The 24,472-nt window shown below is 38.9% G+C and overlaps 1 protein-coding gene across 1 annotated transcript in view; it reads left to right on the top strand.

Moving 5' to 3' along the window:
- Positions 1-24,267, top strand: part of marchf5.S (membrane associated ring-CH-type finger 5 S homeolog) — a 51,370-nt gene extending 27,103 nt beyond the window's left edge. Inside the window, exons 2-6 of the mRNA XM_018227411.2 lie at positions 8,303-8,505; positions 13,935-14,065; positions 18,888-19,071; positions 20,458-20,624; positions 23,691-24,267. Of these exons, the coding sequence (XP_018082900.1) occupies positions 8,303-8,505; positions 13,935-14,065; positions 18,888-19,071; positions 20,458-20,624; positions 23,691-23,810 (805 nt within the window). The 3' untranslated portion in view covers positions 23,811-24,267. The remainder of the gene's footprint in view (positions 1-8,302; positions 8,506-13,934; positions 14,066-18,887; positions 19,072-20,457; positions 20,625-23,690) is intronic.
- The last annotated feature ends 205 nt before the right edge of the window (positions 24,268-24,472 follow it).

The raw sequence follows: 24,472 nt of genomic DNA, 5'->3' as shown, positions 1-24,472 counted from the left end.
AAATGATGTTGATTAAGCTAAAGATATTCCTTTTAGTTATTTAAAGTGAAATTTAAATACTTACAGATAAAATGGCTAATGAAGGATAAAATCAGCATATGTGTGTATTAATTAAATGCTGTTCTAGCTCAGCAAATGGAATATACTGATATGCATGCTTAACAGGAATAATAACTTACATCAGCAGCTGTTAAAAAACAAATGTCTAATTTCATTAAGAAAAGAAAGGAAAATGGCTCAGGAGAATGAAATTAAAAGCGCATTTGTGCGATACTAACGAGTATGCATTTGCTTGTATTGCAAAACGTTACTATATCAATGGTCCAAGTAATACATTTTAAAAGGAATGTACAGTATACACTTGTATTTTTTAAAAAAAAGTTTTTTGAGTCCTGCGCGAATCCATTTTTTGCAACCCGCATTCTTACCCGACCCTCAAGTACCTTATCTGCAACCCGGACCCGCTGACCATCAAGGATCAGGAAGTGCTGTCATTGTAAACTGGAAGTGACATCATTGGAAGTAGGCGTGATCAGAAAAAAGGAGTGAAACAGGAAGTGTGGTCATTGTAAACCGGAAGTGACATCATCGGAAGTAGGTGTGATCAGAAAAAAGGAGTAAAAATCGCTATTGAGAAATCAGTTGGGAAAGCCCATTAAATGGCCCAATATAAGTGTCAATAAGCTGCAGACTTAGTCTTTCTGAAGCTTTTATCAGCCCATGTGTAGCCACCGTTACACTGAAAATATATTATTCAGATGTTAGTTTGTTGGTCTTTATTCATGGATTAATTACACTGTAAATGTATTTAATCATACTAGTAGTTTTCTCGCATGTAAGTCACTTTTGCCTAGGCAGTGTCAGCATTCATAATCCTTATAGGTTTAACATGGTTTTCATACAATGAAACCAGTCACACATCTATTAATTTTCCTCTGTCTTGTCGGACCATCATTCTTCCTGGAGTTAACAAGGATTAAGGTTTTAATTTAATCGCAGGCAAAATGGGATTGGCAAAAATGTCTTGTATTTTGAATTAGAAATGTTTGAAGGTGGCATTATTTTTCCATTTATTAAATTGCTCTAGGAGTGTGGTATCATTTACACCAAGCGCAGTTGCATTTTCTTACGGCTTATCTATATTTGTTTTTTAAATCTCTGTATGATGTGACATCTTTAAGGGGGTTATTTATTAAACTCCGAATGCCGAAAACCCCAAAAATTCTTGTTTTTTTACTATAAAATCCAAATTTTTAGTGGGGAAAAAAACCCACAAATTTTCGGGATTTATTATACCCCAAAGAGGGAAAACATCAGAATCTAAAAATCTGGCATCTCAGAACTGCCGAGGTTACATATAAGTCATTGTGCGAAGTCCCGAAGATATCTTGATCTGTGCTGGGTTTTGTGCAATAATCCGAAGATTTTGCAGTTTTTTGAGTTTTTCTAGCAGGATTCGTTTTGTCACGATTTTTCAGGTATTTTCCCTGAAAAGACATTAAATCAAATGTATTGATAAATAAGGGGAAAAAAACCTATGCGGATTTGGTCCGAGTATTTTTCAGAAATTAATGAGATAATCAGACTTTAATAAATGGGCGTCCCCATCTTAAATACTGATCTGCACAAAAATGTTGTAAAATTACAGGAACTGTGAGATTTAATTCACATATATGAGCAAACGCATGAGTCAGACTTTGGTAACAGCAAGAGCTCATACAAAATTTTTTAAAGGTTAGAGCTTTCTTTTGGCAGGAGCCTCCTTCCTATAAGTGTTATCTCCGGAGACACTTCTTGTGCATCCAGCCAAAAGCATTTCTCCAGTTCCATTAACTTGTTTAAGAGAAATATCGATTAGCCAGTCTTCATTGCTGACCATGGGCTGCCTCTGCATATTGGAGGTTTGAGTTGTACAGTTATTTTGCATGCATTGGTTGCTTGTGACGCCAAAGGCTAATTGAACCACAGCTACTGTTTGTAACTAAAGAAGTTTGAATCTGCATTATAATCGCTTATTAGAACTATAAATATCATCTCTTTCATAGGGTCAATAAAACAAAAGAAAAGATATTGAAAAGGACTGTTGTTTATATTTTTTGTCCAAAATAATTCCTATAATAGTTATTGGAATGGAGGAAATATGCTTAGACAGGAATAGGTCCTATAAACTTTTGCAGAACTATAAATAATATTTCAAGATACAGGTATGGGACCTGTTATCCAGAATGGTTGGGACCCAGGGTCGGACTGAGTGTGCATGAAATTTTTTTTTGCCGCGACCTCCGACAAAGGGGGTTGCGGCATTAAGAAGCAGATGTGTGTGCGGACATGGGCCGGCGGGCCCACAAGAGCAGGGGGCCCACTGGCCCAGTCCAAAACCCTGTTGGTACCTGGGGTTTTCCAGATAACAGATCTTTCCGTAATTTGGATCTTCATACTTTAAGTCTACTAAAAATCATTTAGACATTAAATAAACCCAATAGGCTGGTTTTGCTTCCAATTAGGATTAATTACATCTTATTTGGGATCAGGTACAAAGTACTGTTTTTATTATTACAGAGAAAAAAGAAATTATTTTTAAACGTTGGATTATTTGGATAAAATGGAGTTCATGGGAAATTGCCTTTCCGTAATTCGGAGCTTTCTGGATAACAAGTTTCCAGATATAGGATCCCATACCTATATCAAAAAAATAACATTTTGTATTCCCCCCCCCCCTCAGTTTAAGAGGGATCATGTAAATCTATTTGAATCCGATGGAAAAACTAAAGCACATTACATAATATCTATGCATTTATATATGCAAGAATGCATTATGAAACAAATCGATAATGGTAATTAGGAAATCACTTTAAAATATAAGTGTAAGTAGAGTCTTTCGCCAAGAGGGTAAATCTTTGTTGTGGGGTTCAGAAACTCCTAAGTATCATTATAATCAATATCATCATGTGTCTCTAACCAGAGTATGTGCCTAGGACCCTCTAGAAATAACTGTGTTCATGGTATGTTCATTTGAAAGGGTGTCTGATACCTAAAATATTCGGCTGATTTGTTTAAGATCATATTTATCTAGCTTGCCTTGCAAAGCATTCTTAGGTGCCTAAAAGAATTCTTGTGCCTGAAAAAATCAGATCAGATGGTTCAAGCAGAAGTTCAAAGGGTTGTAAATAGGTTGAACTACATTGCCATAGCCTAATCCATTTTTGCTTTTTCTTTAGTGAAGCATCTTTTTAGAAAAACTTAAAAACTTTGTTTGTCATATAAGTAGACTGTTTCATGCCTTGCTCTATATTTATTCAACTGATATTAAACATTTCTTCTCCGGTCTCTCATGTTCGTTTTAACAATTGTTCTCTTTTAATAATTGATACCTTCTGAAGGACTTGACAAGTGTAAATATTCAACAACCGTTTCCAGTAGGAGTCTAATAAATAATTTCAAACACTGTAAACTGAGAGGCAGTTATCTTGTTACTTGATCTTTTCTCGATCTCCCTTTTTGCTTTTCCTTTTTCAGTCTTTTATGTTTACTGTAGTGAAGGTTATTTTGCCTTTGCCAATACCCAATTACCTTGCCCTTGGACAATCTAGAAAGTTGTCATTTTCAACGATCATGCAAATATCTTTGAAGTTTTGCAAGACTTCACTAAAACTGAAAGGGGATACTTTTAAGTACCTTGTATGAAATGGAGCCCAGTTGGATCCCGTTGCTGGGAAAAGAATTCTGCTGATAGTATTAGCAATTCCAAGTAGGCTTTGTTCAGAGGTGTGAATTCCAATGAATAAGTTAAGCCTCTGACGCTTGAATCCCATGGTGAATAAAAGTTGTGGCAAAGGGGCATGGGTCCAAAAAAAACAAAGGGGTTCACAATTTCTTGTGATATAGGGTGGTGCGTATTATCCCCAGCATCACTTGCAAGACATAAATTCAGAGATGACTGGGGTTGAATTCAATTAGAACAATGCAAGTAGGTGATATCAGGTGATATGGCTTCCAGAAAAGCTCTCTTTAATTTTGTACAGTATTTTAAGGTCTACTAGAGAATCATATAAACCTTAAATAAACCCAATAGGCTGGTTCTGCTTCCAATAACGATTAATTATATCTTAGTTTAATTCATGTACAAGGCACTGTTTTATTATCACAGAGAAAAAGGAAATCGTTTAGTACAGGTATAGGATCCATTATCTGGAAACCCATTATCCAGAAAGCTCCTAATTATGGGAAGGTTGTCTCCCATAGACATCATTTTAATTAAATAGTTAAACATTTTATAACTTATTCCTTTTTCTCTGTATTAATAAAACAGTACCTTGTACGTAATCCAAACTAAGATATAATTAATCCTTATTGGAGGCAAAACAATCCTATTGGGTTTATTTATATAATGTTTAAATTATTTTTAGCAGGCTTAGGGTATGGAGATCCAAATTATGGAAAGATCCCATATCCGGAAAACCCCAAGTCCCAACCATTCTGGATAACAGGTCCCATATCTGTGTATTGGGGAAAGTAAAACTGTACAATACACATAATCATACAAAAACCAACCTGATCAATCAGGATGAAGCGATGTTTCAGTGTTGCACCAATGCTCTGTATGTCATAGTTCATTGTATTAACAGAAGCTTTATACAGTCAGAAGCTGACTGTATATGTGTGTGTGTGTGTGTGTGTGTGTGTGTATGTATATGTATATGTGTATATATATATATATAGATAGATAGATAGATAGATAGATAGAGAGATATATATAGTACCATTGTATTACCCTTCTGAGCAGAATAACCTATGTCAATGTAACTATATAGTAAATAACTATATACAATTACAAATAATTGTATAAAGGCAGGTTATAACCAGGGTAGGTTTTGTTCTTTACAAAAGCTGAAAGTACCACAATTACTAGACAGTCCTCCTACCACTACTTCGTCTGGAGCAAATGGAAGGAGTGTAAGCTCATAGGATAAAACGGCCACACGTGGTGCTTCTAAGGTATCCTATGTTTCTCTTGGTCTGTTCCAAAAATGTGATACTACATGGGGTATATTAAGACATGTCTTTATGCAGATGACACAAAGATCTTTAAGTGAGTTTATACACCAGGAGGCGCTTTATGAGCATAGAAGCTTAATTGCACAAGTGCAGTTCCTAAGAGCAACCAATGAGCTCTTCATTTTGAACAGTCTTCTACAAGCTGGAAAATGATAGTAAGCACCTCACTGAACTAATAGGTGTGGGGAGATGCAAAGCAATTGCAAGAAGCTCAAACAAAAATGGAAGCAGTAGGGCAGGCAAAATGGCCCTAGTGTTTTTTCCTTTTTTTTTTTTTAATGATGTTAAATTATATGTTACAATTTATCAACCTGCTACGTGGACAGTAGTAGCCCCTACTTATTTGTTGCGGACACCCTGATAGCTGTTGGTTGTCACCCTGGGCAGCAATGTTCCCTCTAAGGTGTGTGCTCGTGCATGTGCACACAAATTTAAAGGCCATCGCACTCAACAAATAGTGAATTTTGGATCAGAAGCGATCTTAGAGGGGGGCGGGCCCTGGTGCGTGACGCACAGCCGGGTCCTGCCCCCCTCCGTATTTTGGCTGGATTTGTTGTGGCGCACGGACTGCTGGGGGGCCCTGAGGGGGTGCGGGCCCTGGCCCACTCGCACCCCCTGCTCCCCCGGTAGTTCCGCCACTGTTTTGGATAAAAATACAACATTTTGTATCAATTCTGACTCGAGCACATTGTTTTTAAAAACTGCGCACACAAGTTTAAAATGTGCGTAAAAAATATATATATTTTTTTTGCGCACATAGCCGAGAAGGGATTAGAGGGAACATTGTTGGGTAGCCACTGGCAGATTACACAAGTAGACACGGGGAGGCCCATTTTGAATTCATGTGATTTTTTTTAAAATCTACTCAAAATTTGATTGGGAAGTTATTTCATAAAAAAATCGAATATCTAAAACGCGAATGAATATTACCGGCCCAAAAACTCGAATCAAATTTGACTAAACTCGAATTAAGTTTTTTCTTAGAAAAAAACTTGAATGACAGGAAGGCTAGTCACATCTTCACTGGATGGGTCACTGGACCTCTCCCATTGACTTCAACCCCCAAAACCCCTCCAAATGAAAACCCAGCATCCATACACACCCCTACCTACTTTTAATTAAATTCTATATACCCATACCTATACTAACTATAGAGTTTATTATCACAATAGCCTTTGATATTATGTCTGTCCAAAAAACATGAACTCGGCAGGTTTTTGGCGGCGACTAGTCGAATTCGATTTGTTACAAGGGTCAAGGTTTGATAAAACTCGATTTGCGAATTAAAATTTGAAATGAGTTTGGATTATTCACAATTCGAATTTGAGAGTTTTCACCATAAAATAAATTCGAAAATTCGAATTTCAATTCAACCCTTAATAAATCTGCCGCTTTGGGACATTATTTCGGGCAATAGTAGATATTATTGCAGTTTTAAGCTATTCTTATCATGGAGCCTTGACTCTAGCTCTGCATTATTCAATGATTATTTTTTTTTTGTTGCCTGTGTATAAATGTTAGGGATGCACTGAATCCACTATTTTGGATTCGGCAGAACCCCCGAATCCTTTGCGAAAGATTCGGCCGAATACCAATCCAAAACCTAATTTGCATATGCAAATTAGAGGTTGGAAGGGGAAAATTTTTTTACTTCCATGTTTTGTGACAAAAAGTCACGCGTTTTCCCTCCCCGACTCTAATTTGCATATGCAAATTCGGATTCGATTCGGCCGGCCAGAAGGATTCAGTCGAATCCGAACCCTGCTGAAAAAGGCCGAATCCTGGATTTGGTGCATACCTAATAAATGTAGGAAACAATGTTTATCTTAAGATAAGTGTTACCAGATACATCTTCTGATGAAGTGGCAGGACGCCACGAAACGCGTTAAGCGGGCAGCCAGGGTGAACTGCTGCTGTAACCTGTTTTTACATGCTTACTGAATAAAATTTTCTATTTTTAATATTTTTACTGGACTCTCACGGTGCTCCGCTGTTTTTTCTTCAGATACATCTAACCTTTTGTCTTGTGCACTCATCGCTGAGCTAGATCAGCCGCGTTATAATAATGCTGCTGTTTCTCTACGCCAGCCTTTTCCAATTCAGGTTGTTATTCGAGCAGTGACCTGATTCAGTCCCTGGATCAAGGTCATGTTTTATTCAGCAAGAGAAAATGGAAAATCTGGCAAGAACGGAGAGCTTTGTGCTGAAGTGGTTTTATTTAGCTCTTTGTGCATCAATAGAAAGAGATAAGGCTGATGAGAGAATACAAGGGAATTTCTATTCATTATTCATTGCTTGCTATAGCGTTAATTATACAAAAGGTTATCCTATGATTCTACCTCTGGGGGGAGACTTACGAATTAACGTAGTCTGTGAAATCGTAGGTGCACTTGTACCTTTGTTTCCATTCATTGTTGGCCTTTATGAGATCCGGAATGAATTAAAACAAGTACAGGTATGCAATCCATTATTGAAAACCCCTTATCCAGAATTACAGAAAGGCCGTCTCCCATAGACTCCAGTTTATACAATACAAATAATCCAAATTTTAAAAATGATTTCCTTTTTCTCTGTAATAATAAAACAGTATATAAAACCATATTGGAAGCAGAACCAGCCAATTGGGTTGATTTAATGTTTACATGATTTTCTTATAGACTTAAGGTATGAAGAACCAAATTACGGAAAGATCCGTTATCCAGAAAACCCCAGCTCCTGAGCATTCTGGATAAAAGGTCCCATACCTGTAATATGTGAAACCTCTGCAGAACGCAGAGGCTTTAAATATTTGCTCACAAGTTTTACAGTGAATTACAGTTTCACTTCTGTACTGATACTGATCATCGTCTCCGCCATTTATTTGACAAATTGTTGCAGGCCCTGAATTATAAATGACACAGCGGCAGTGGATTTGTTGCTGAAGCTGCACTCCCAGCCAACGATGATCAGGCAAAGCCAAATAAGCAGCTCTGCTTGGAGATTAAAAGGAGGAATTTGAAATTACATATTGGACACTTATCATTTCTGCAGTTAAACTCCTGCAGGGATAAGTTTAATCGCCTGGAATACCGCCAAAACTAATTAAAAACTTAATTTCCGGGTCCTAGAGCCAAACTGATAAGCCACAGGCAAATCTAGGAGGGTTGCCAATGTTATATTTAAAAAAATGTATATAATGAAGAAGTTTGTAGGGATCTTTATGAATTGAAGAATTAAGTGGATATTTTTTTTTATTTGTTTTATCCAGGAGTTGTTGGGTTTGTTTTGCCACGGACGAGGATGACCGGACGGCGGAGTGGGTGAGGCCGTGCAGATGCAGAGGGTCTACAAAGTGGGTGCATCAGGCATGTCTCCAGAGATGGGTTGATGAAAAGCAAAGAGGAAACAGCACCGCTCGAGTTGCTTGCCCTCAATGTAATGCAGAGTATTTAATTGTGTTTCCAAATCTTGGTAAGTTCACAATGTAACATTTACTGCGGTAAGGGATGAGGAAAAAAGTCCAATATTGCAAAAATGGTGAGTAGTAAGGTACACTTACCAATACTAACAGGGGGTCCAGGTGCTCAAGCCCCAGACCTTCAGCTTGGGAAGGTAGTTAAGTTAAGGGATCGGTGTTCTGATCTCCAAATCCCCAGTAGCTCTATAAAATATGCTTAAAATGGTGTAAAACCTTTTATTAAACAATTCTGAGAATAAAAATTGCACTCACATTCTTGTAAGTCTAAGCTCACATATATAATTGCCTCCGCAATGGCATGTCCTGGACCGCCAGTTCAGTAAAATGTGCTGCCGACATTCTGATCCTGGTGTGGTGTGTAATCCCGGGGGCGCAAGCGGATGACGTCACTGCCTGACGTGTTTCGTCTTGCGACTTCCTCAAAGGCTTTTTACATGTTATTACATGTACCCATCTATAATTAAAGGAAAACTATACCCCCCAAACAATGTAGGTCTCTATAAAAAAATATTGCATAAAACAGCTCATATGTAAAACCCTGCTTCATGTAAATAAACCATTTTCATAATAGTATACTTTTCTAGTAGTATGTGCCATTGGGTAATCATAAATAGAAAATTGCCATTTTAAAAAAATAAGGGCCGCCCCCTGGGATCATAGGATTCACTGTACTCACAAACATACCAACAAACCATACATGTTGGGTCACATGAGCCAATTAACAGACAGAGTTGTGTCTTTTGCTTCCACACTTCCTGTTACAGTTAGAGTTGTAGTATTTCTGGTCAGGTGATCTCTGAGGCAGCACACAGACCATCACGAAATGGTGGTTCAAGGCAAGAGATGTAAAAGAGCAATATTTACTTAAATATATATTCCAGTTTGGTAAGATTCTTTAATATGCCACTTAATATGATATGAACTATCTGTTGCTTAAGTGTTAATTTTGAGGGTATAGTTTTCCTTTAAAAAAAAAAAAAAACCCCAAGGCATAACGGTTTGGAGTTGGGCCATAAGGCATACAAACCTGAAAGGTGGAAGAAAAAAAGAGCACTTCCCTTGTAGAGTGTGAGTTCGCAGAAAGGGGTTCCAATAAGGTTAAAAAATACTGCACCATATTTGGCACTTATCTTTGATGTCTACCCTTAATAAAAAAATGTTAAATGTGGGAAAACGTAAAGGGGTGGTTCACCTTTGGGTTAACTTTTACTATGTTTTAGAATGACCAGTTCTAAGCAACTTTTCAATTGGTTGTCATTAATTATTTATTATAGTTTTTTTTAATTATTTGCCGCCGCCTTCTGACTTTTTTCAGCTTTCAAATGGGCGTCGCTGACCCCTTCTACAAAACAAATGCTCTGTAAAGCTACAAATGCTTCTTTTTATTACTTATCTTTCTATTCAGGCCTCTCCTATTCATATTCCACTCTCATATTCAAATCAAGGCATGGTTGCTAGGGAAATTCGGACCCTAGCTACCAGATTGCTTAAAATGCAAATTGAAGAGCTGCTGAATAAAATGCCAAATAACTCAAAAACCTTAACTAGTAAAAAATGACACCCAATGCATATTGTCTCAGAATATCAAACTCTACATCATATTAAAGGTGAACAACCCCTTTAAAATCAGGGTACTTAAAATCGAGATTTCACTGTACATGAAAAAAGCATACCCCAACAATTTGCATTTACTACTACACTCTTCTGCAATCGCCACATCGGTAAAGTGGGGTGCGGTGAAATGCATCCATGTAAATCCTCGCATATTTTGCAGTTCAAATCAGCCAAATCCTTAGGGTTTAGATTTAGTTCAGTAGAGCACTTAGTCATGTGACTTGCAAGCTCTATACAATGGATTGCCACCATTTTTTTTTTTTTTTGACTCATGCAAATTTCTGAATGTAAATATGCAATAAAGGGTTTTGGGTTCAACGGTGACATAAGCCAATGTGTCATCAGTCAAACAACTGCAACCGACAAGGCAAAACTAAAATCTGAGTACCCCTTTAATTCTAAATATAGGCCCATTGGAGAGAGGCTGGGGGATACTGCCAATCAAGGCAAGTGATTTATGCTTTAAAGAGATGATCAGCCAAACCCACATAATACAGGCATGGTTACATTCCATGTTATTACAAGATTATTATGCAGGATTGTGATGAAATATATCCATCCCAGCTATTGGTATGCTTATTTAATCTGGCATTAATGTACTATAGTTATAATTGCCCTGGCAGCCCTTCCCAGTGCAAGGTTCATCCCGATAACAAGTAATCTCCCTTCCCAAACAGCAGAGCCTCTTGATTTATTTTGCATTACAATATAGTCCCCACAATTCCCTTTGCTGAAGCATTGTCCCTTATGAGAGCAGAAACCTGAAAGTAATTGAAGGCTTATTTAGAGACACAGAAATGAAACCTGGGCAGCACAACTGATCAACCTCTTCCAAAGCTATATCATCATCATCATCATTTATTTATATAGCGCTGTCAAGATACGCAGTGCTTTACTGCAGTTATAGCAAACAGGGAATAAATGGTGGATAACAGACAAGGATTACAGAGTACAATAGGGTTTACAAACTAAAAGGTTAGGGTACAATTGAGACATTAGGATTATATAAACACTTTGTCATTTTTGATACAGCAATGATTAATTAAGGTACCTGCAATATACAGTATTTGCAGGCGTCTGTGGATTGAAATACCATATTTACTCTCAAGCAAATGTTTTCTTCTCTGATCTAGTTCCCTTAAATACTTTTATTTTAAATATTATTTATTTACCCATTTTTTTCAACATGAGCGCCGTGAATTTTTCGTTTTCATTAAGAAATATCTCTGGTTTTATTTCTTGCACTAAGCAAGGCAAATTCTGAAATTGAAAATAAAGTCACATCCTTTTGTATGATCACAGTTAAAACAAATCAAACAATCTGTGTACAATGAACAACGCCTTGTCTAAAAGCCTATCAAGGGAGGGGATTGTTTATACAGTCTGCCTCTTAGTGGACTGCTCATTTACTTTGATTGTGCTGATAGGAACTAGGAGTGGATTGTGGCTTTACTTTCATTTTCAGATTTTGTTGTAAAAAAATGACATTTTTTTTATTGCTCTCAGAATGACATTTACAGTAAATACTAAGCACTGGGAGGAAATCTAAAACTCCTTAGCAACTTTTTCTGCAACACCCACGGTTGTTTTGTTCAAAACCATGCTGTTTAGCATGCAGAATATTTTCCATTTACTTGCTTTATAGCATGCCAAAGGTCTTTTCAGTTAATCAATATTAGGGATGCACCAAATCCAGGATTCGGATCGGGATTCGGCCAAGATTTTGCCTTTTTCAGCAGGATTCGGATTCGGCCGAATCCTTGTGCCTGGCCGAACCGAATCCAAATTTGCATATGCAAATTGTGGGGAGGGCCGATTTCACTTGACATTTTGTTACAAAACAAGGATGTAAATCAATTATTTCCCCTTTTTCCTTTCCCGCCCCTAATTTGCATATGCAAATTAGGATTCGGTTCGGTATTCGGACGAATCTTCCAAGATGGATTTGGGGATTCGGCCGAATCCAAAATAGTGGATTCGGTGCATTCCTAATCAATATCAAACCATTTCATCTACATTAGATAGTGTATATAAAAACGAAGGCTGTACAGATACTAATCTCCATTAGAACTAGTACAATTTTATGTACAGAAGATATTTCTTATCATGACCCACAAAATATTAATGCTTTAATTTCCACCCGCCATAGAATCTATGGCACTGTCAACAAAATACAGGGTATATGATCTGTTATCCAGAATATTTGGGACCTCCGCTTTTCCAGAGAAGGGATCTTTCTGTAATTTACTTCACCAGACCTTAATTCTGCTAAAATATTTTTATTATTTATTAAATAAACCTAACAGGATATTTTGCCATCAATATGGTATGGAGCAGCAAGGTAAATAATAAATAAACAACAAATAAATACAGTAATAAGCAGCTTTGATGTAATCAGAACTATATTAAGTTCTAAATAATTGTCAAAGTAAATCGTATGGAATGATATAAAATAATACATGTAAGAACCTAAAGCGGATGTACTCAATTCTTAGTAGCCTTTAAACGACTGATAATTTTAAAGTTTAACATCTGCTCAGAGATTGACACAATAGCAACAATTTGTACCTAGTTTGTTACAACTTTGAATGCCATTTAGTGCCTTGTTTTTAAAGTTTTTTGGGGAATATTGTTAATGAATGTAGTTTTTTATTGGGAATGTACTATATTTGATGATCTACACGGATATATGATGACTATACTAAAACATCACAGGAATTGCTGCTGTTTTTTCCACCAACTTGCAGATTTAAGGCATGATCACTGTTATTTTGGTACTTTGAGAAAGGCCTGGGTTTGGGCCGAAATGTCAGTTTGAAGTTCTGAAAATAAAACTCATTTTTTATCTATAAGCCCTGATGTGAGTGCGGATCCTTTTGGATGTACCTGGAGAATTTTGATGTTTCTGCACCCAGGCACATTTAATTACTTTATCGAGTGTGCGTGTAGCCGAGAGAAATATATATATATATATATATATATATATATATATATATATCGTTGCATATATGTATATATATATATATATATATATTAAAATATATATATATATATATTAAAAATATATATATATATACTATAGATTCAAAAAGCCGCACTCCTAGGTCTTATTTAGTGAAAAAAATCAGGAAGACGGCACAAGTGTTGTTGCCGAAACGTTGAATAAAACTTTATTTGATTTTTTTCATTAAATAAGACCTAGGAGTGCGGCTTTTTGAATCTATTACATGTTTTTTGACCAGCACCCAGGCTGATGCCATTGGGTTGGGAGTGCACCGGATTGGGAATTATATATATATATATAGATAGATAGATAGATATACATACAGAAATGTCACAATATACAGCTGATTAGTAATTAATACAGATAATTACTACATGGCAGCACAGTTATCAGTACAATTAGCATCAGAATTTTATAATCAGCCCTGTAGACTCATCTTATATTACAGACAAACCTAAATTTCTGCTTGTTAATTTGCAACGATCCCTAAGCTTAGCCTCTCAACAGCTGCTCAGAGCCCACTGAGCATGTGAGTGTCACAGACACTTTCCAAGATGCTGACCCCCTGTGACAAGTTTGAAGTCCTGGATCATTGCTGCTATTGACAAGCTGAAACTTTAGGCTGGTGCAATAAGTTAAATACATGAAATTTTTAGATGTATTCATTTTTAGGGTTCAGTTCTCCTTTAAGAAAGAATGGCACTAAATGTCCAGTATGCAAATAAGGCAAATGTTTGTTATCTCTATTGTTAAATTAAAATAAAGAAACCAAAAACGTCTAATGATGCCTTTTGCCTCCTACAGGTCCAGTGGTTTATGTATTGGATCTTGCAGATAGGCTGATATCCAAAGCCTGCCCTTTTGCTGCTGCGGGGATCATGGTGGGGTCAATATACTGGACAGCTGTCACTTATGGTGCAGTCACTGTGATGCAGGTAAAGTTTAATTGTTACATCTTCTGATAGGGCATGCCTCCTCCCCCACCTCAAGTCACTGATTGGTTACTGCCTGGTAACCAATCAGTGGAAAGCAAGAGAGCTGCAAAGCAGGAAGTAACGTTCCAGCCTTTATACATTACATTTTTGGCTGAGTATATTGAAAACATTTTTTTTGCACACCTACCTACTGACCCAGTTTTTATTTTTATACTGAACAATTCCTTTAAATCTATGCTTTTGTGGCTTAAAGGGGTTGATCACCTTCAAACAACTTGTTGTTTTCAGATAGATCACCAGAAATAACGACTTTTTCCAATTACTTTCTATTTTTTATGTGTCACCATTTTTCTAATATTGAAGTGTAATTTTTCACCTTCTAAAGCAGCTCTGGGAGGGGGGTCGCCGACCCTGTAAACTGTTCTTAATTGATACATTTAGTTGATACATTTCTTAACTTTGTTTCATTACAGGCAGCTGTTAGACTTGACTTAACTAGTTGCTAATATTCCAGAGATGCTGCTGAGAAATGTATCAACTAAATGTTGTAATATTGTAACAGTTTAGAGTCTGCACCTGAATTACTGAGCTGCCAGACTCAAACACCAGAAACAGGAACATTAAACTTTAAAGGGATACTGTCATAGGAAAACATGTTTTTTTCAAAATGCATCAGTAAATAGTGCTACACCAGCAGACTTCTGCACTGCAATCCAATTCTCAAAAGAGCAAACAGATTTTTTTTTATATTCAATTTTGGACATGGGGCTAGACATATTGTCAGTTTCCCAGCTGCCCCCAGTCATATGACTTGTGCCTGCAGTTTAGGATGGAATTACTTTCTGGCAGGCTGTTATTTCTAGGGATGCACTAAATCCACTATTTTGGATTCAGCCGAACCCCTGAATCTTTCGCGAAAGATTCGGCCGAATACCGAACCAAATCCTAATTTGCAAATGCAAATTAGGAGTGGGAAGGGGAAAACATTTTTTACTTCCTTGTTTTGTGACAAAAAGTCACATGATTTCCCTCCCTCCCCTTATTTGCATATTCAAATTAGGATTTTCTGCTGAAAAAGGCCGAATCCCGAACCGAATCCTGGATTCGGCGCATGCCTAGTTATTTCTCCTAACTGAATCAGTCTCAATTGCACTTGGCTTTTAATATTGAGTGTTGTTTTTAGGGTTAGTTCACACAGGGTGTTTTGGTTTTGGTGAGATTTGGTCACCTGGCGACTAATCGCCTCGTTTTTGCGGCAATCTCCCCAAAGCCTTCCCTTTTTCTGCGCCGGCTAAAATGAAAAAAGCGTTGGCGCTAATCATATGTGGCGGTTCGTTTTCTGAAGTCGCCGGAAGTTGCCTACCAATACAATTAAACACAAAAACGCCAGGTTTACACTTAAAATTCTGAAATCCATCAAGAAGTACTTTCTAGTGATATCTAAGTGTGATAACAACATAAACAGCTTGGGAACCAATAAGTTCTGAATGGTCGGTGCTACCAGGCAAGCAGCATATGGAGGCAATTAACCCTGTACAGCAATGTTTATAATGAGTGAAAAAAAGCCTGTAACTGAGGACCAAATGCTGTTTTTTGTTCTTCGTTACTCGGAAAATGATATAGAGATGTTTGTCACTAGGATGTTGCATGGTGAGATGCATCTTCATTAACAGTCTTAAGACCCACGGCCATTGTCCCACAAAATAATGGAGCTATTGAGCAGATTTGGAGTTCTAGTGCTCACATGTTCTCCAGCAGCTGTACAGATTACTGGGCTTTACTAAATGCATTCTTATTCTCCCAATCCCCGGCTTTTAGGGCAGAGACACGCGTCGAAATTCGGGGAGATTAGTCGTGGGCGACAAATTTCCTCTTCATCGGGCGACTAATTTCCCCAACCTGCCTTCCCGCCGGCTATCAACGGCAGGATGGCACTCAGAGCACTTCGTTTTCCGAAGTTGCCTCACGAGAAAAATGGCGACATCGGAAAACGAATCGCTCCAAGTGCCTTCACGATACTCTGAAGAGGCGGTTTGTCGCTGGACGACTAAATCTCCTCGAATTTCCACGTGTGTCTCTGCCCTTAAAGGAGAACTAAAGCCTAACTAAAGAAGTGGGCTAGAAATGTTGTACATTATATTTTGTGCTTCTGTACCAGCCCAAGGCAACCACATCACTCTAGCAGGGAAGATCTGTGTCTCCAAAGATGCCCCAGTAGCTCCACATCTTCTTTTCTGCTGATTCACTGCACATGCTCTGTGCTGCTGTCACTTACTGAGCTTAGGGACCCACTCACAATATACAGTACACATAGAATAGAAATGTCACAATATAAGGCTGATTAGTAATTAATACAGATAATTACTACATGACAGCACAGAAACCAGTGCAATTAGCATCAGAATTGAATAATCAGCCCTGTAGCATCAGCTTATATTACAGACCAACCTCATTTTCTGCTGGATAATTAGTGACGAGCCCTAAGCTTAGCTTCTCAACAGCCAATCAGAGCCCACTGAGCATGTGAGTGTCACAGACACTTTCCAAGATGGTGACCCCCTGTGACAAGTTTGAAGTCCTGGATCATTGCTGCTATTGACAAGCGGAAACTTTAGGCTAGTGCAATAAGTTCATTATACATTTGTCAATTTGAGCCACATTCATTGTTAAGGTTTAGTTTTCCTTTAAGGAGCTGGAGTTGTGATATAAATACAGAGAAACCATTGGATTTCTGACCGCCAATAGCCTTAAAACATTTGATTAATGGTCTCTCCTCCCAGTGAATGCGAAGCTTGTGTACACTGGTATAACCAATATAAATTGCTGAACTAGAAACCTATACATTTCCTTTGTTATAAAAAAAAAAAAAAAACTTCTGACTACTAATAATTAATCAAAATATAATAGCTAAATTTTCACTGTGATTATCTTTGTTAATTAACATCTGTGCTAATTGTGTCAATGTTGACTTTGATATTCTGCCAATGTCTGCGGCTTCTGTTGTGAGGATTAGCATAGCTAATTTATTGCTCTTGAAGTCAGTGTTAAAAATATAGAATCTTGATTATTTTCTAAAATGTATTTTCAACTTTGTTGATTGCAGCCGCCAGCAGTATCTCACGGTTACCAATAAATGAAACAGATTTGTGAATATCTGTTGTGTCTGTATTATATGTTGTACTTCTAAGCCGTCATGTCAGCCCCTCGAGACTAAATGGTGGTATAGTAGATAAAGTGACCAATATCCGTTGGCTGACATAAACATACTGAAAATACTTCATGCTGATTTTATTGGCATATGCATACCTCTCAACTGTCCCGTTTTTCAAGGGACTGTCCCAATTTTGACAGCTCAACCCGCAGTCCCGGATTGTTATTGAAATGTCCTGACTTTCTCTTTGATCTCTGCGCTGAACAGCCAGAAAAAGATATTTGGTTTCTAAAACTTAATTGGCTTTTGGCAGAGAGCCCAGAATACATGGCAGGTGCACTTAGATATTTTTGTAACAATTTAGCAACCATTGTAATTATTTAAGATAAGCAGGTCTCTTGGGGAAACTGTGACTTGCAGCTTAAAGGGCAATTCACTTTCATTAGCAACATTGTAATGTCACATAAAAAACACAGAAATGTGTTCAAACTAGAGATGCACCGAATCCAGGATTCGGTTCGGGATTCGGTCAGGATTCGGCCTTTTTCAGTAGGACTCGGATTCGGCCGAATCCTTCTGCCCGGCCGAACCGAATCATAATTTGCATATGTAAATTGAAAAAATCACGTGACTATTTGTCACAAAACAAGGAAGTATAAAATGTTTTCCCCTTCCCACCCCTAATTTGCATATGCAAATTGTGGTGATTCGGTTCGGTATTCGGGTGAATCTTTTGCATAGGATTCAGGGGTTTGGCCGAATCCAAAAAAGTGGATTCGGTGCATCCCTAGTTCAAACTTTCATAACCTGCCAAATTTTGATAAATGAACATGGTTATTAGGGGGTGTGGCCACAAAAACAGACATGGTCAAAAAAAATTGTCCCTCTTTCTATTTCCAAAATATTGGAAGGTATGTGTATGTCTGATGTAGCTTAGGTGTGAGATCTGTTCTTAATTACACCTTTCCCATGCAAACAAACTCCCTATGTTAAAGATTTATTTTCCTTTTTTTCTTGCTTTTAAAGGGAAAAATCCCTGTCCCTTTCCCTTTTGACATGCGCTCATTAAACTGTGCTAGTGCAAAAAAAGGCGCATAAACACGATCTGAACTTCTAGATATAAATTTATTTTAAAAAAATACAAATCTGCTTCCACAGATTGAAAGGAAGCCATGTTACTCGTAAGAATCATTTCCCAGTCTCCCTGTGGCTTATAGTGTAATTCCATCTTGTTTTCACCGTGAAATGATGGATTCTGGGGCTTGAAGTCCCTCTACTTTTCATAGTGGCTGCTGCACAGATTTGTAAAGCAGAAGGAGCAGGTCCCAGTGAGCACAGACAGACCATCATGGAATCCTTTCAATCGGTGGAATTGGGTGTCCGTGGGAAAGAGAACAAAAAAATATTCATTTTTGGAAGTGATATATTTATGCAGCTTTCTGAATGAGCTCTTGTGGGAAAAAAAGGGGTGTGTTTTCTCAATGAATGAACCAGTGAAAATGTGTTTACAAAGAAAGGAGATCATTCGTTTGTTTTATTGTGCCAAACATTGCAGATTTATATAAGGGTAAACGTTTAAACTTCACATTAGTTCAATGTTTACATATGAGACGAGGGAACGATGCTGTGACAATTTACCTAAAATATTGAATGTGTTTGTTTTTGTTACAGGTTGTTGGCCACAAAGAGGGCCTCGATGTCATGGAACGGGCTGATCCCCTCTTCTTGCTGATTGGCCTGCCTACCATCCCGGTCGTGTTGATTTTAGGCAAAATGATTCGCTGGGAGGACTATGTGCTCAGACTCTGGCGCAAATACTCCAACAAATTACAGATTCTTAACAGTATATTTCCAGGTAATAGAATTCTGATTCATTGTTCAGACTTGCTGATGTTTTGCTTTTTTTTCTTCCATGTAACACTTTACTTTAATGGTACCATAGCTACTACACTAAAGGGAATGGTTCAACCAACTTGTATTAGCACTACTAAAGTGAAAAGAATTTTATAGATCAAATATGTTTTAGATGGCATGCCACTTTGCTGATTGCAAGGTAGGTAATGGGGTGTAACTATAGAGGATGCAGACCCTGCGGCTGCAGGGGGGCCCAATGAGGCCCTAATTCATATATAGTTTCAATAAATATTGGTAAAACAAGTCAACCTGTAAGCCAATGATCCCCAACCAGTAGCTCGTGAGCAACACTTTGCTCTTCAACCCCTTGGATGTTGCTCTCAGTGGCCTCAAAGCAGAAGCTTATTTTTGAATTCCTAGTTTTTAGGCAAGTTTCTGTTGCATAAAAACAAGGTTTACTGCCAAACAGAGCCTCCTGTAGGCTGCAGTTAGAGTTGCAACCTTTTAAAAAAAAAAAAAAAATACCGGCCAGTGGTGGGGGCGGATAATAAAGGGGCGGACCGTGACGCAAAAGGGGCGGAGCCGAAGTCAGCAGCATAAAAGGGGCGGGGCCACAGGGTAGCGCCGCAAAAGGGACAGGGCCACATCGCAGAAGCCGAAGAAAATGTAAGTTTTTACTGGAGGGCAAGGGCTTTTGTAAAGGGTATTACAAATTACTGGCAGCTACATTGCCGGTAAATTTGTAATACCGGCCCCGGCCCTGGCAGGTGTTTTACCGGCTAGGCTGGTAAAATACCAGCCGGGTGGCAACCCTAGCTGCAGTCCATATTGGGGCTAGCAAATAGCCAATCAAAGCCCTGTTTGTCATCTACAGGAATTTTTTCATGCTTGTGTTGCTCCCAAACACTTTTTGCATGTGAATGTGGCTCAAGAATAAAAAAAGGAGACCCCTGCTGTAAGCATTTTGGGGCCCTGCAAAATATTTTGCTGTGGGGCCCAGTAATATCTATTTAAGTCTCTGTCCGCATCTCCAGTCCATGAATATCTCTGTCCATATGAAACAAAATATTCTGAGCACCAGGGCCGAACGTTCGGATTCATCCGATGTTGCCCAACCGTTAGTGGGCATATCGGGTTAAGATCCACTCGTTTGGTGACCTTGCGAATTGTTCATTTATAACCACATTGTCACCTGTATCTTATTTGCTAAAGTATGATGATCAAATCCAGTTTATCTCCCTGGGCCCGTTCATTATAGTCGTCCTCTCTGTTCAGTTGTTGTTAGGTTTTATTAACATTTAGAGGCTACTGCTGCATTACCCCATTATTTCTTCACTGGATCTGGAAAAGAAACTATTAACTGTGTGTGTCTGCCTTTTATTCTCAGGAATTGGCTGCCCAGTTCCCCGGGTACCAGCTGAAGCCAACCCACTGGCAGATCATGTCTCTGCTACACGAATACTGTGCGGAGCTCTGGTCTTTCCCACTATCGCTACTATTGTTGGCAAATTGATGTTTAGCACCGTTAATTCCAACCTACAAAGGACAATTCTGGTAAGGAGGCCTTCAATGATTTTCTTCTAGTTCTAGTTTTACAACAGACTTCATCAGTAACACCAGGTCCCAAGCATTCTGGATAACAGGTCCCATACCTGTACCATGCCTTTAGACTCTGGCTTGCACTCTACTACTTCTTTACATAGAGCGCATATGTGCATCAATCCTGCCCAGAACCAACAGTGTCAGTACATGTGTGTTCCATATAATGAGGAACTACAGCTCTTACTTAAACTGCCAGTTTGGAGGTGGATGAGCAGTCACAATTGTTGGAACCTAAAGAAAACTGTCACCTGCTTTAAAACATATGGATGGCTGAGCTGCTAAACAGAATTATCATTGACCTTGAGTCAAGACTTAAAGTAATAGGGCTAGGGCCACAAGGGGGCCGAACTCAGCTAGCCGAAATCTGATGGCTGATTTCAGCCTTACCACAAGCAGTAGCCTCAGTGCGAACAGACTTCAGCAGATTTCGGCTCAAATTGCAAAGACTTGTGGTTCTTTGCTAATGGTAGGACTTCACGGACGATTTCCGCGCGATCCGACGCGATCCGACGCGCTGCGCAAAAACGCAGGCTTCATATTGGATGCGACAGAAATAAGGTAAGTAATGGAAATGTCGGATGAATTCTCAGCGTTGATCCGACGCGACACAACTGACGGATGCAAGCTGCGTCTGCATCTGACAGTCGTGTGGCGTCGGATCAACGTTGCGACACCATCCGACAATGAATTAGCCTTACCTTATTTTCGTTGCATCCGATTTGACGCTTGCGTTCTTGCGCAGAGCGTCGGATCGCTCCAAAATCATCCGTGAAGTCCTACCCTAAAACCGCTGAGTCTGTATTTGCCCAGTCTGTTCCTAATGCATTTATGGAAATAAAACTTATTATAAGGATTTTGAGCTGTATTCACTTTTTTTAAACCTACTGCTACTTTTCTGAACACAACTGTATATTTGCACTGGGATGTGTGGTGTTTGGCCCAAGCTGCTTTCAATATCCCCTTGTGTTGAAATTGCTCATCTCTCATTTTGCACGGAGCCACAGACAGGCAGACTTGGCAGCCTGAGCCCTCGGCCATTGTATCTCAATAGAAGGCATTTTATCACAGCAGTCTCTCTGCCATTGTCATTAAGGACTTCTCACACACAAGGCACTCTTCCATCTAAATAATGACTGAACATCAGCACATCATTCCTGTGCAGAACAAATCCTGCATTTTTTCATTTCTACTGCTGTGCTTGAAATTGCTTTGAGGGCAGAGACATAAAACTGCAACTCGTAAGATCTGTCAGATGAATTAGAATAAGTGGAGGGAAGATGGACCACCTCCGGAGCTTTCTCTACAAGATGCTTTAAGTGCATCAAGGTGCAGAGATGACCTGCCAAAAGTGATAAAAAAGAAAAAAACAGGAAAACATTGTAATAAAATGTATTTTAAGATTAGAGTGGAACTTACAAGTATCTTACAAGTATTTCAGTGTAGTTTATAGAAAGTCCAGCCCTGTGGGTTTGTATGTTGCCCAAGGTGGCCCTATTCTCTGTATTGGGCTCCTATGGGTCGTAGCAAGTGCAGAATCCAGTTTCCGAGATGTTTGTTGATGTCAGGGAATATCCCATGCAGGGCTCCCCAGTGGCTATTCTGAAGAATATAGATTGAGCATACATGCTGTCCTAACTCATTATATCAGGTCATGTTGGCTGTCAGACTCCTATTAGGACATGGTAGCTCTCTGATGCCCTATATCAGGTCCTTATGGCTTCAAAACCCATTATATCAGACTATGTTGTCTCTTGGACTCATTTTATCAGGTTGTGTTGGCTATAGAACACATTTTATCAGGTTGTGTTGGCTCTTGGACTCATTATATCAGGTTGTGTCGGCTATAGAACTCATTATATCAGGTTGTGTTGGCTCTTGGACTCATTATATCAGGTTGTGTCGGCTATAGAACTCATTATATCAGGTTATGTCAGCTATAGAACTCATTATATCAGTTTGTGTCGACTAGAACTCATTATCTCAGGTTGTGTTGGCTCTTGGACTCATTTTTTCAGGTTGTGTTGGCTATAGAACTCATATCAGGTTATGTCAGCTATAGAACTCTATATATCAGGTTGTGTCGACTAGAACTCATTATATCAGGTTGTGTTGACTAGAACTCATTATATCAGGTTGTGTCGGCTATAGAACTCATATCGGGTTGTGTTGACTAGAACTCATTATATCAGGTTGTGGTGACTATAGAACTCATCTCAGGTCCTGCTGGTTGTCGGACTCATATTAGATCATGGTAACTTTCAGATTCACTTTATCATGTTGGTCTGGCCCTGCAAGTACTTGCCCAGTGTGTCCATTTTGGGTGGGAATTATTATGGAGGGTGCAGACCCCCCCACTATTAAGCACCAGGCCTACCTTTAGATTTGGAAGACAAGATATACAAAAAAAGAGGCCACTGATCATTGCACACTCCATGGCCCCATGTTATATTAGTAATTCATTCTGTACCAGTGCAGACATTTACAAAAACAGAGGGTTTCAGGTTTACAGAAATATAATTGCCAAGCAGTTCTCCTGACATCCAGGTAAAGCCAATAATCCTAACACTGCTGAAACATTGCATTGGGGTTACATTTAGTTTTGGAAGGCAAGGGTCTGCGAATGGTTTCCTATTGTGTCACTATTAATTTGGACAATATGCTATGCACACTTTCTTTTGCCTTTTTGTAAGCGATGGGGCTCTAGTTCCTGAAAAAATTGTTTAGTGGGAGCACTTACCGGACACTCCATCCCATGTGATCAATTCTAGTTCCTTATTCATTGAGATGGGTCTTGCAGCCCAGATACAACTTTTTTTTTGTACATAAACTGTTTCCTGGGTTTGTGGCCAAATCAGTTTGGGGTATATACACTGGGTGCTGCTCCATAGTTCAATGTAAGATGCAGCCTAGGAAGCGGCAGCTAGAAGTGGCAGACAGAAGTCAAGCTGCATTAGTGGAGCGCAGAGAATAGGAACAGGAGATCCTGCTGCTTGTATGATACCCTTGTTTGTATTGCAGGGAGGAATCGCTTTCGTTGCCATTAAAGGAGCCTTCAAGGTTTACTTCAAACAGCAGCAGTACCTGCGCCAAGCTCACCGGAAGATCCTCGACAGCCAAGAGCCCGAACCAGAAGTATAAGGACAGTTTTACTGCTCAATTCACTTTCCCGGCTCCTGGGGATGTACAAGAAGCTGCTGCCTGTGACATTTTGTTAATTAATCACTTGTGCGAGAGGGAAAAGCCTACAATCAGCCGTCCTCACAATGTGATCCAATGTCTTCGGCCTCCTAAAAAAACAGCAACATTGCGCTTTGGCGTGTTATTCGCCTCGTACAATATTTCCCCGGCACAATAACATACCTGTCTACACGTTGCAGTCCAGACTGCTCCATTCACTGGCTCCATCTGTTGTTTTGTTTCTCCCCCAACATTGCTGCCAAATTTCTTAACGTATTCACCGCCAGAAAACCGAGTGCTGCTTGTGGTTTTTATTCCTCACAAATACTAGTGTGTGTGTAGTGTGTCAGGATCCATCACACAACCTTCAGCTCTTTATTTTATTGTTTCTTACTAAATCTCATTATTATTATTATTATTACACGGTCTAGTCATTGGATTCCCTTTTGCTTCCCCCGCACTAACACTTGTATTGGTTTTTGTTGGGCCGTTTGAGCTGGATAAAAAGGGGGCCCCAAATTATGCAGGAAAACAAGGGGATATCAGGGATCTCCATCTTATTTTTACCTTAAACTTCTTAAAGGAGAAGGAAAGGCTTTGGGGTGCCAAATGTTAGGCACCCC

Source organism: Xenopus laevis, chromosome 7S (assembly GCF_017654675.1).
Source record: "Xenopus laevis strain J_2021 chromosome 7S, Xenopus_laevis_v10.1, whole genome shotgun sequence".
Lineage (NCBI taxonomy): Eukaryota > Metazoa > Chordata > Amphibia > Anura > Pipidae > Xenopus > Xenopus laevis.
This window is presented reverse-complemented; position numbering and strand designations above follow the sequence as displayed.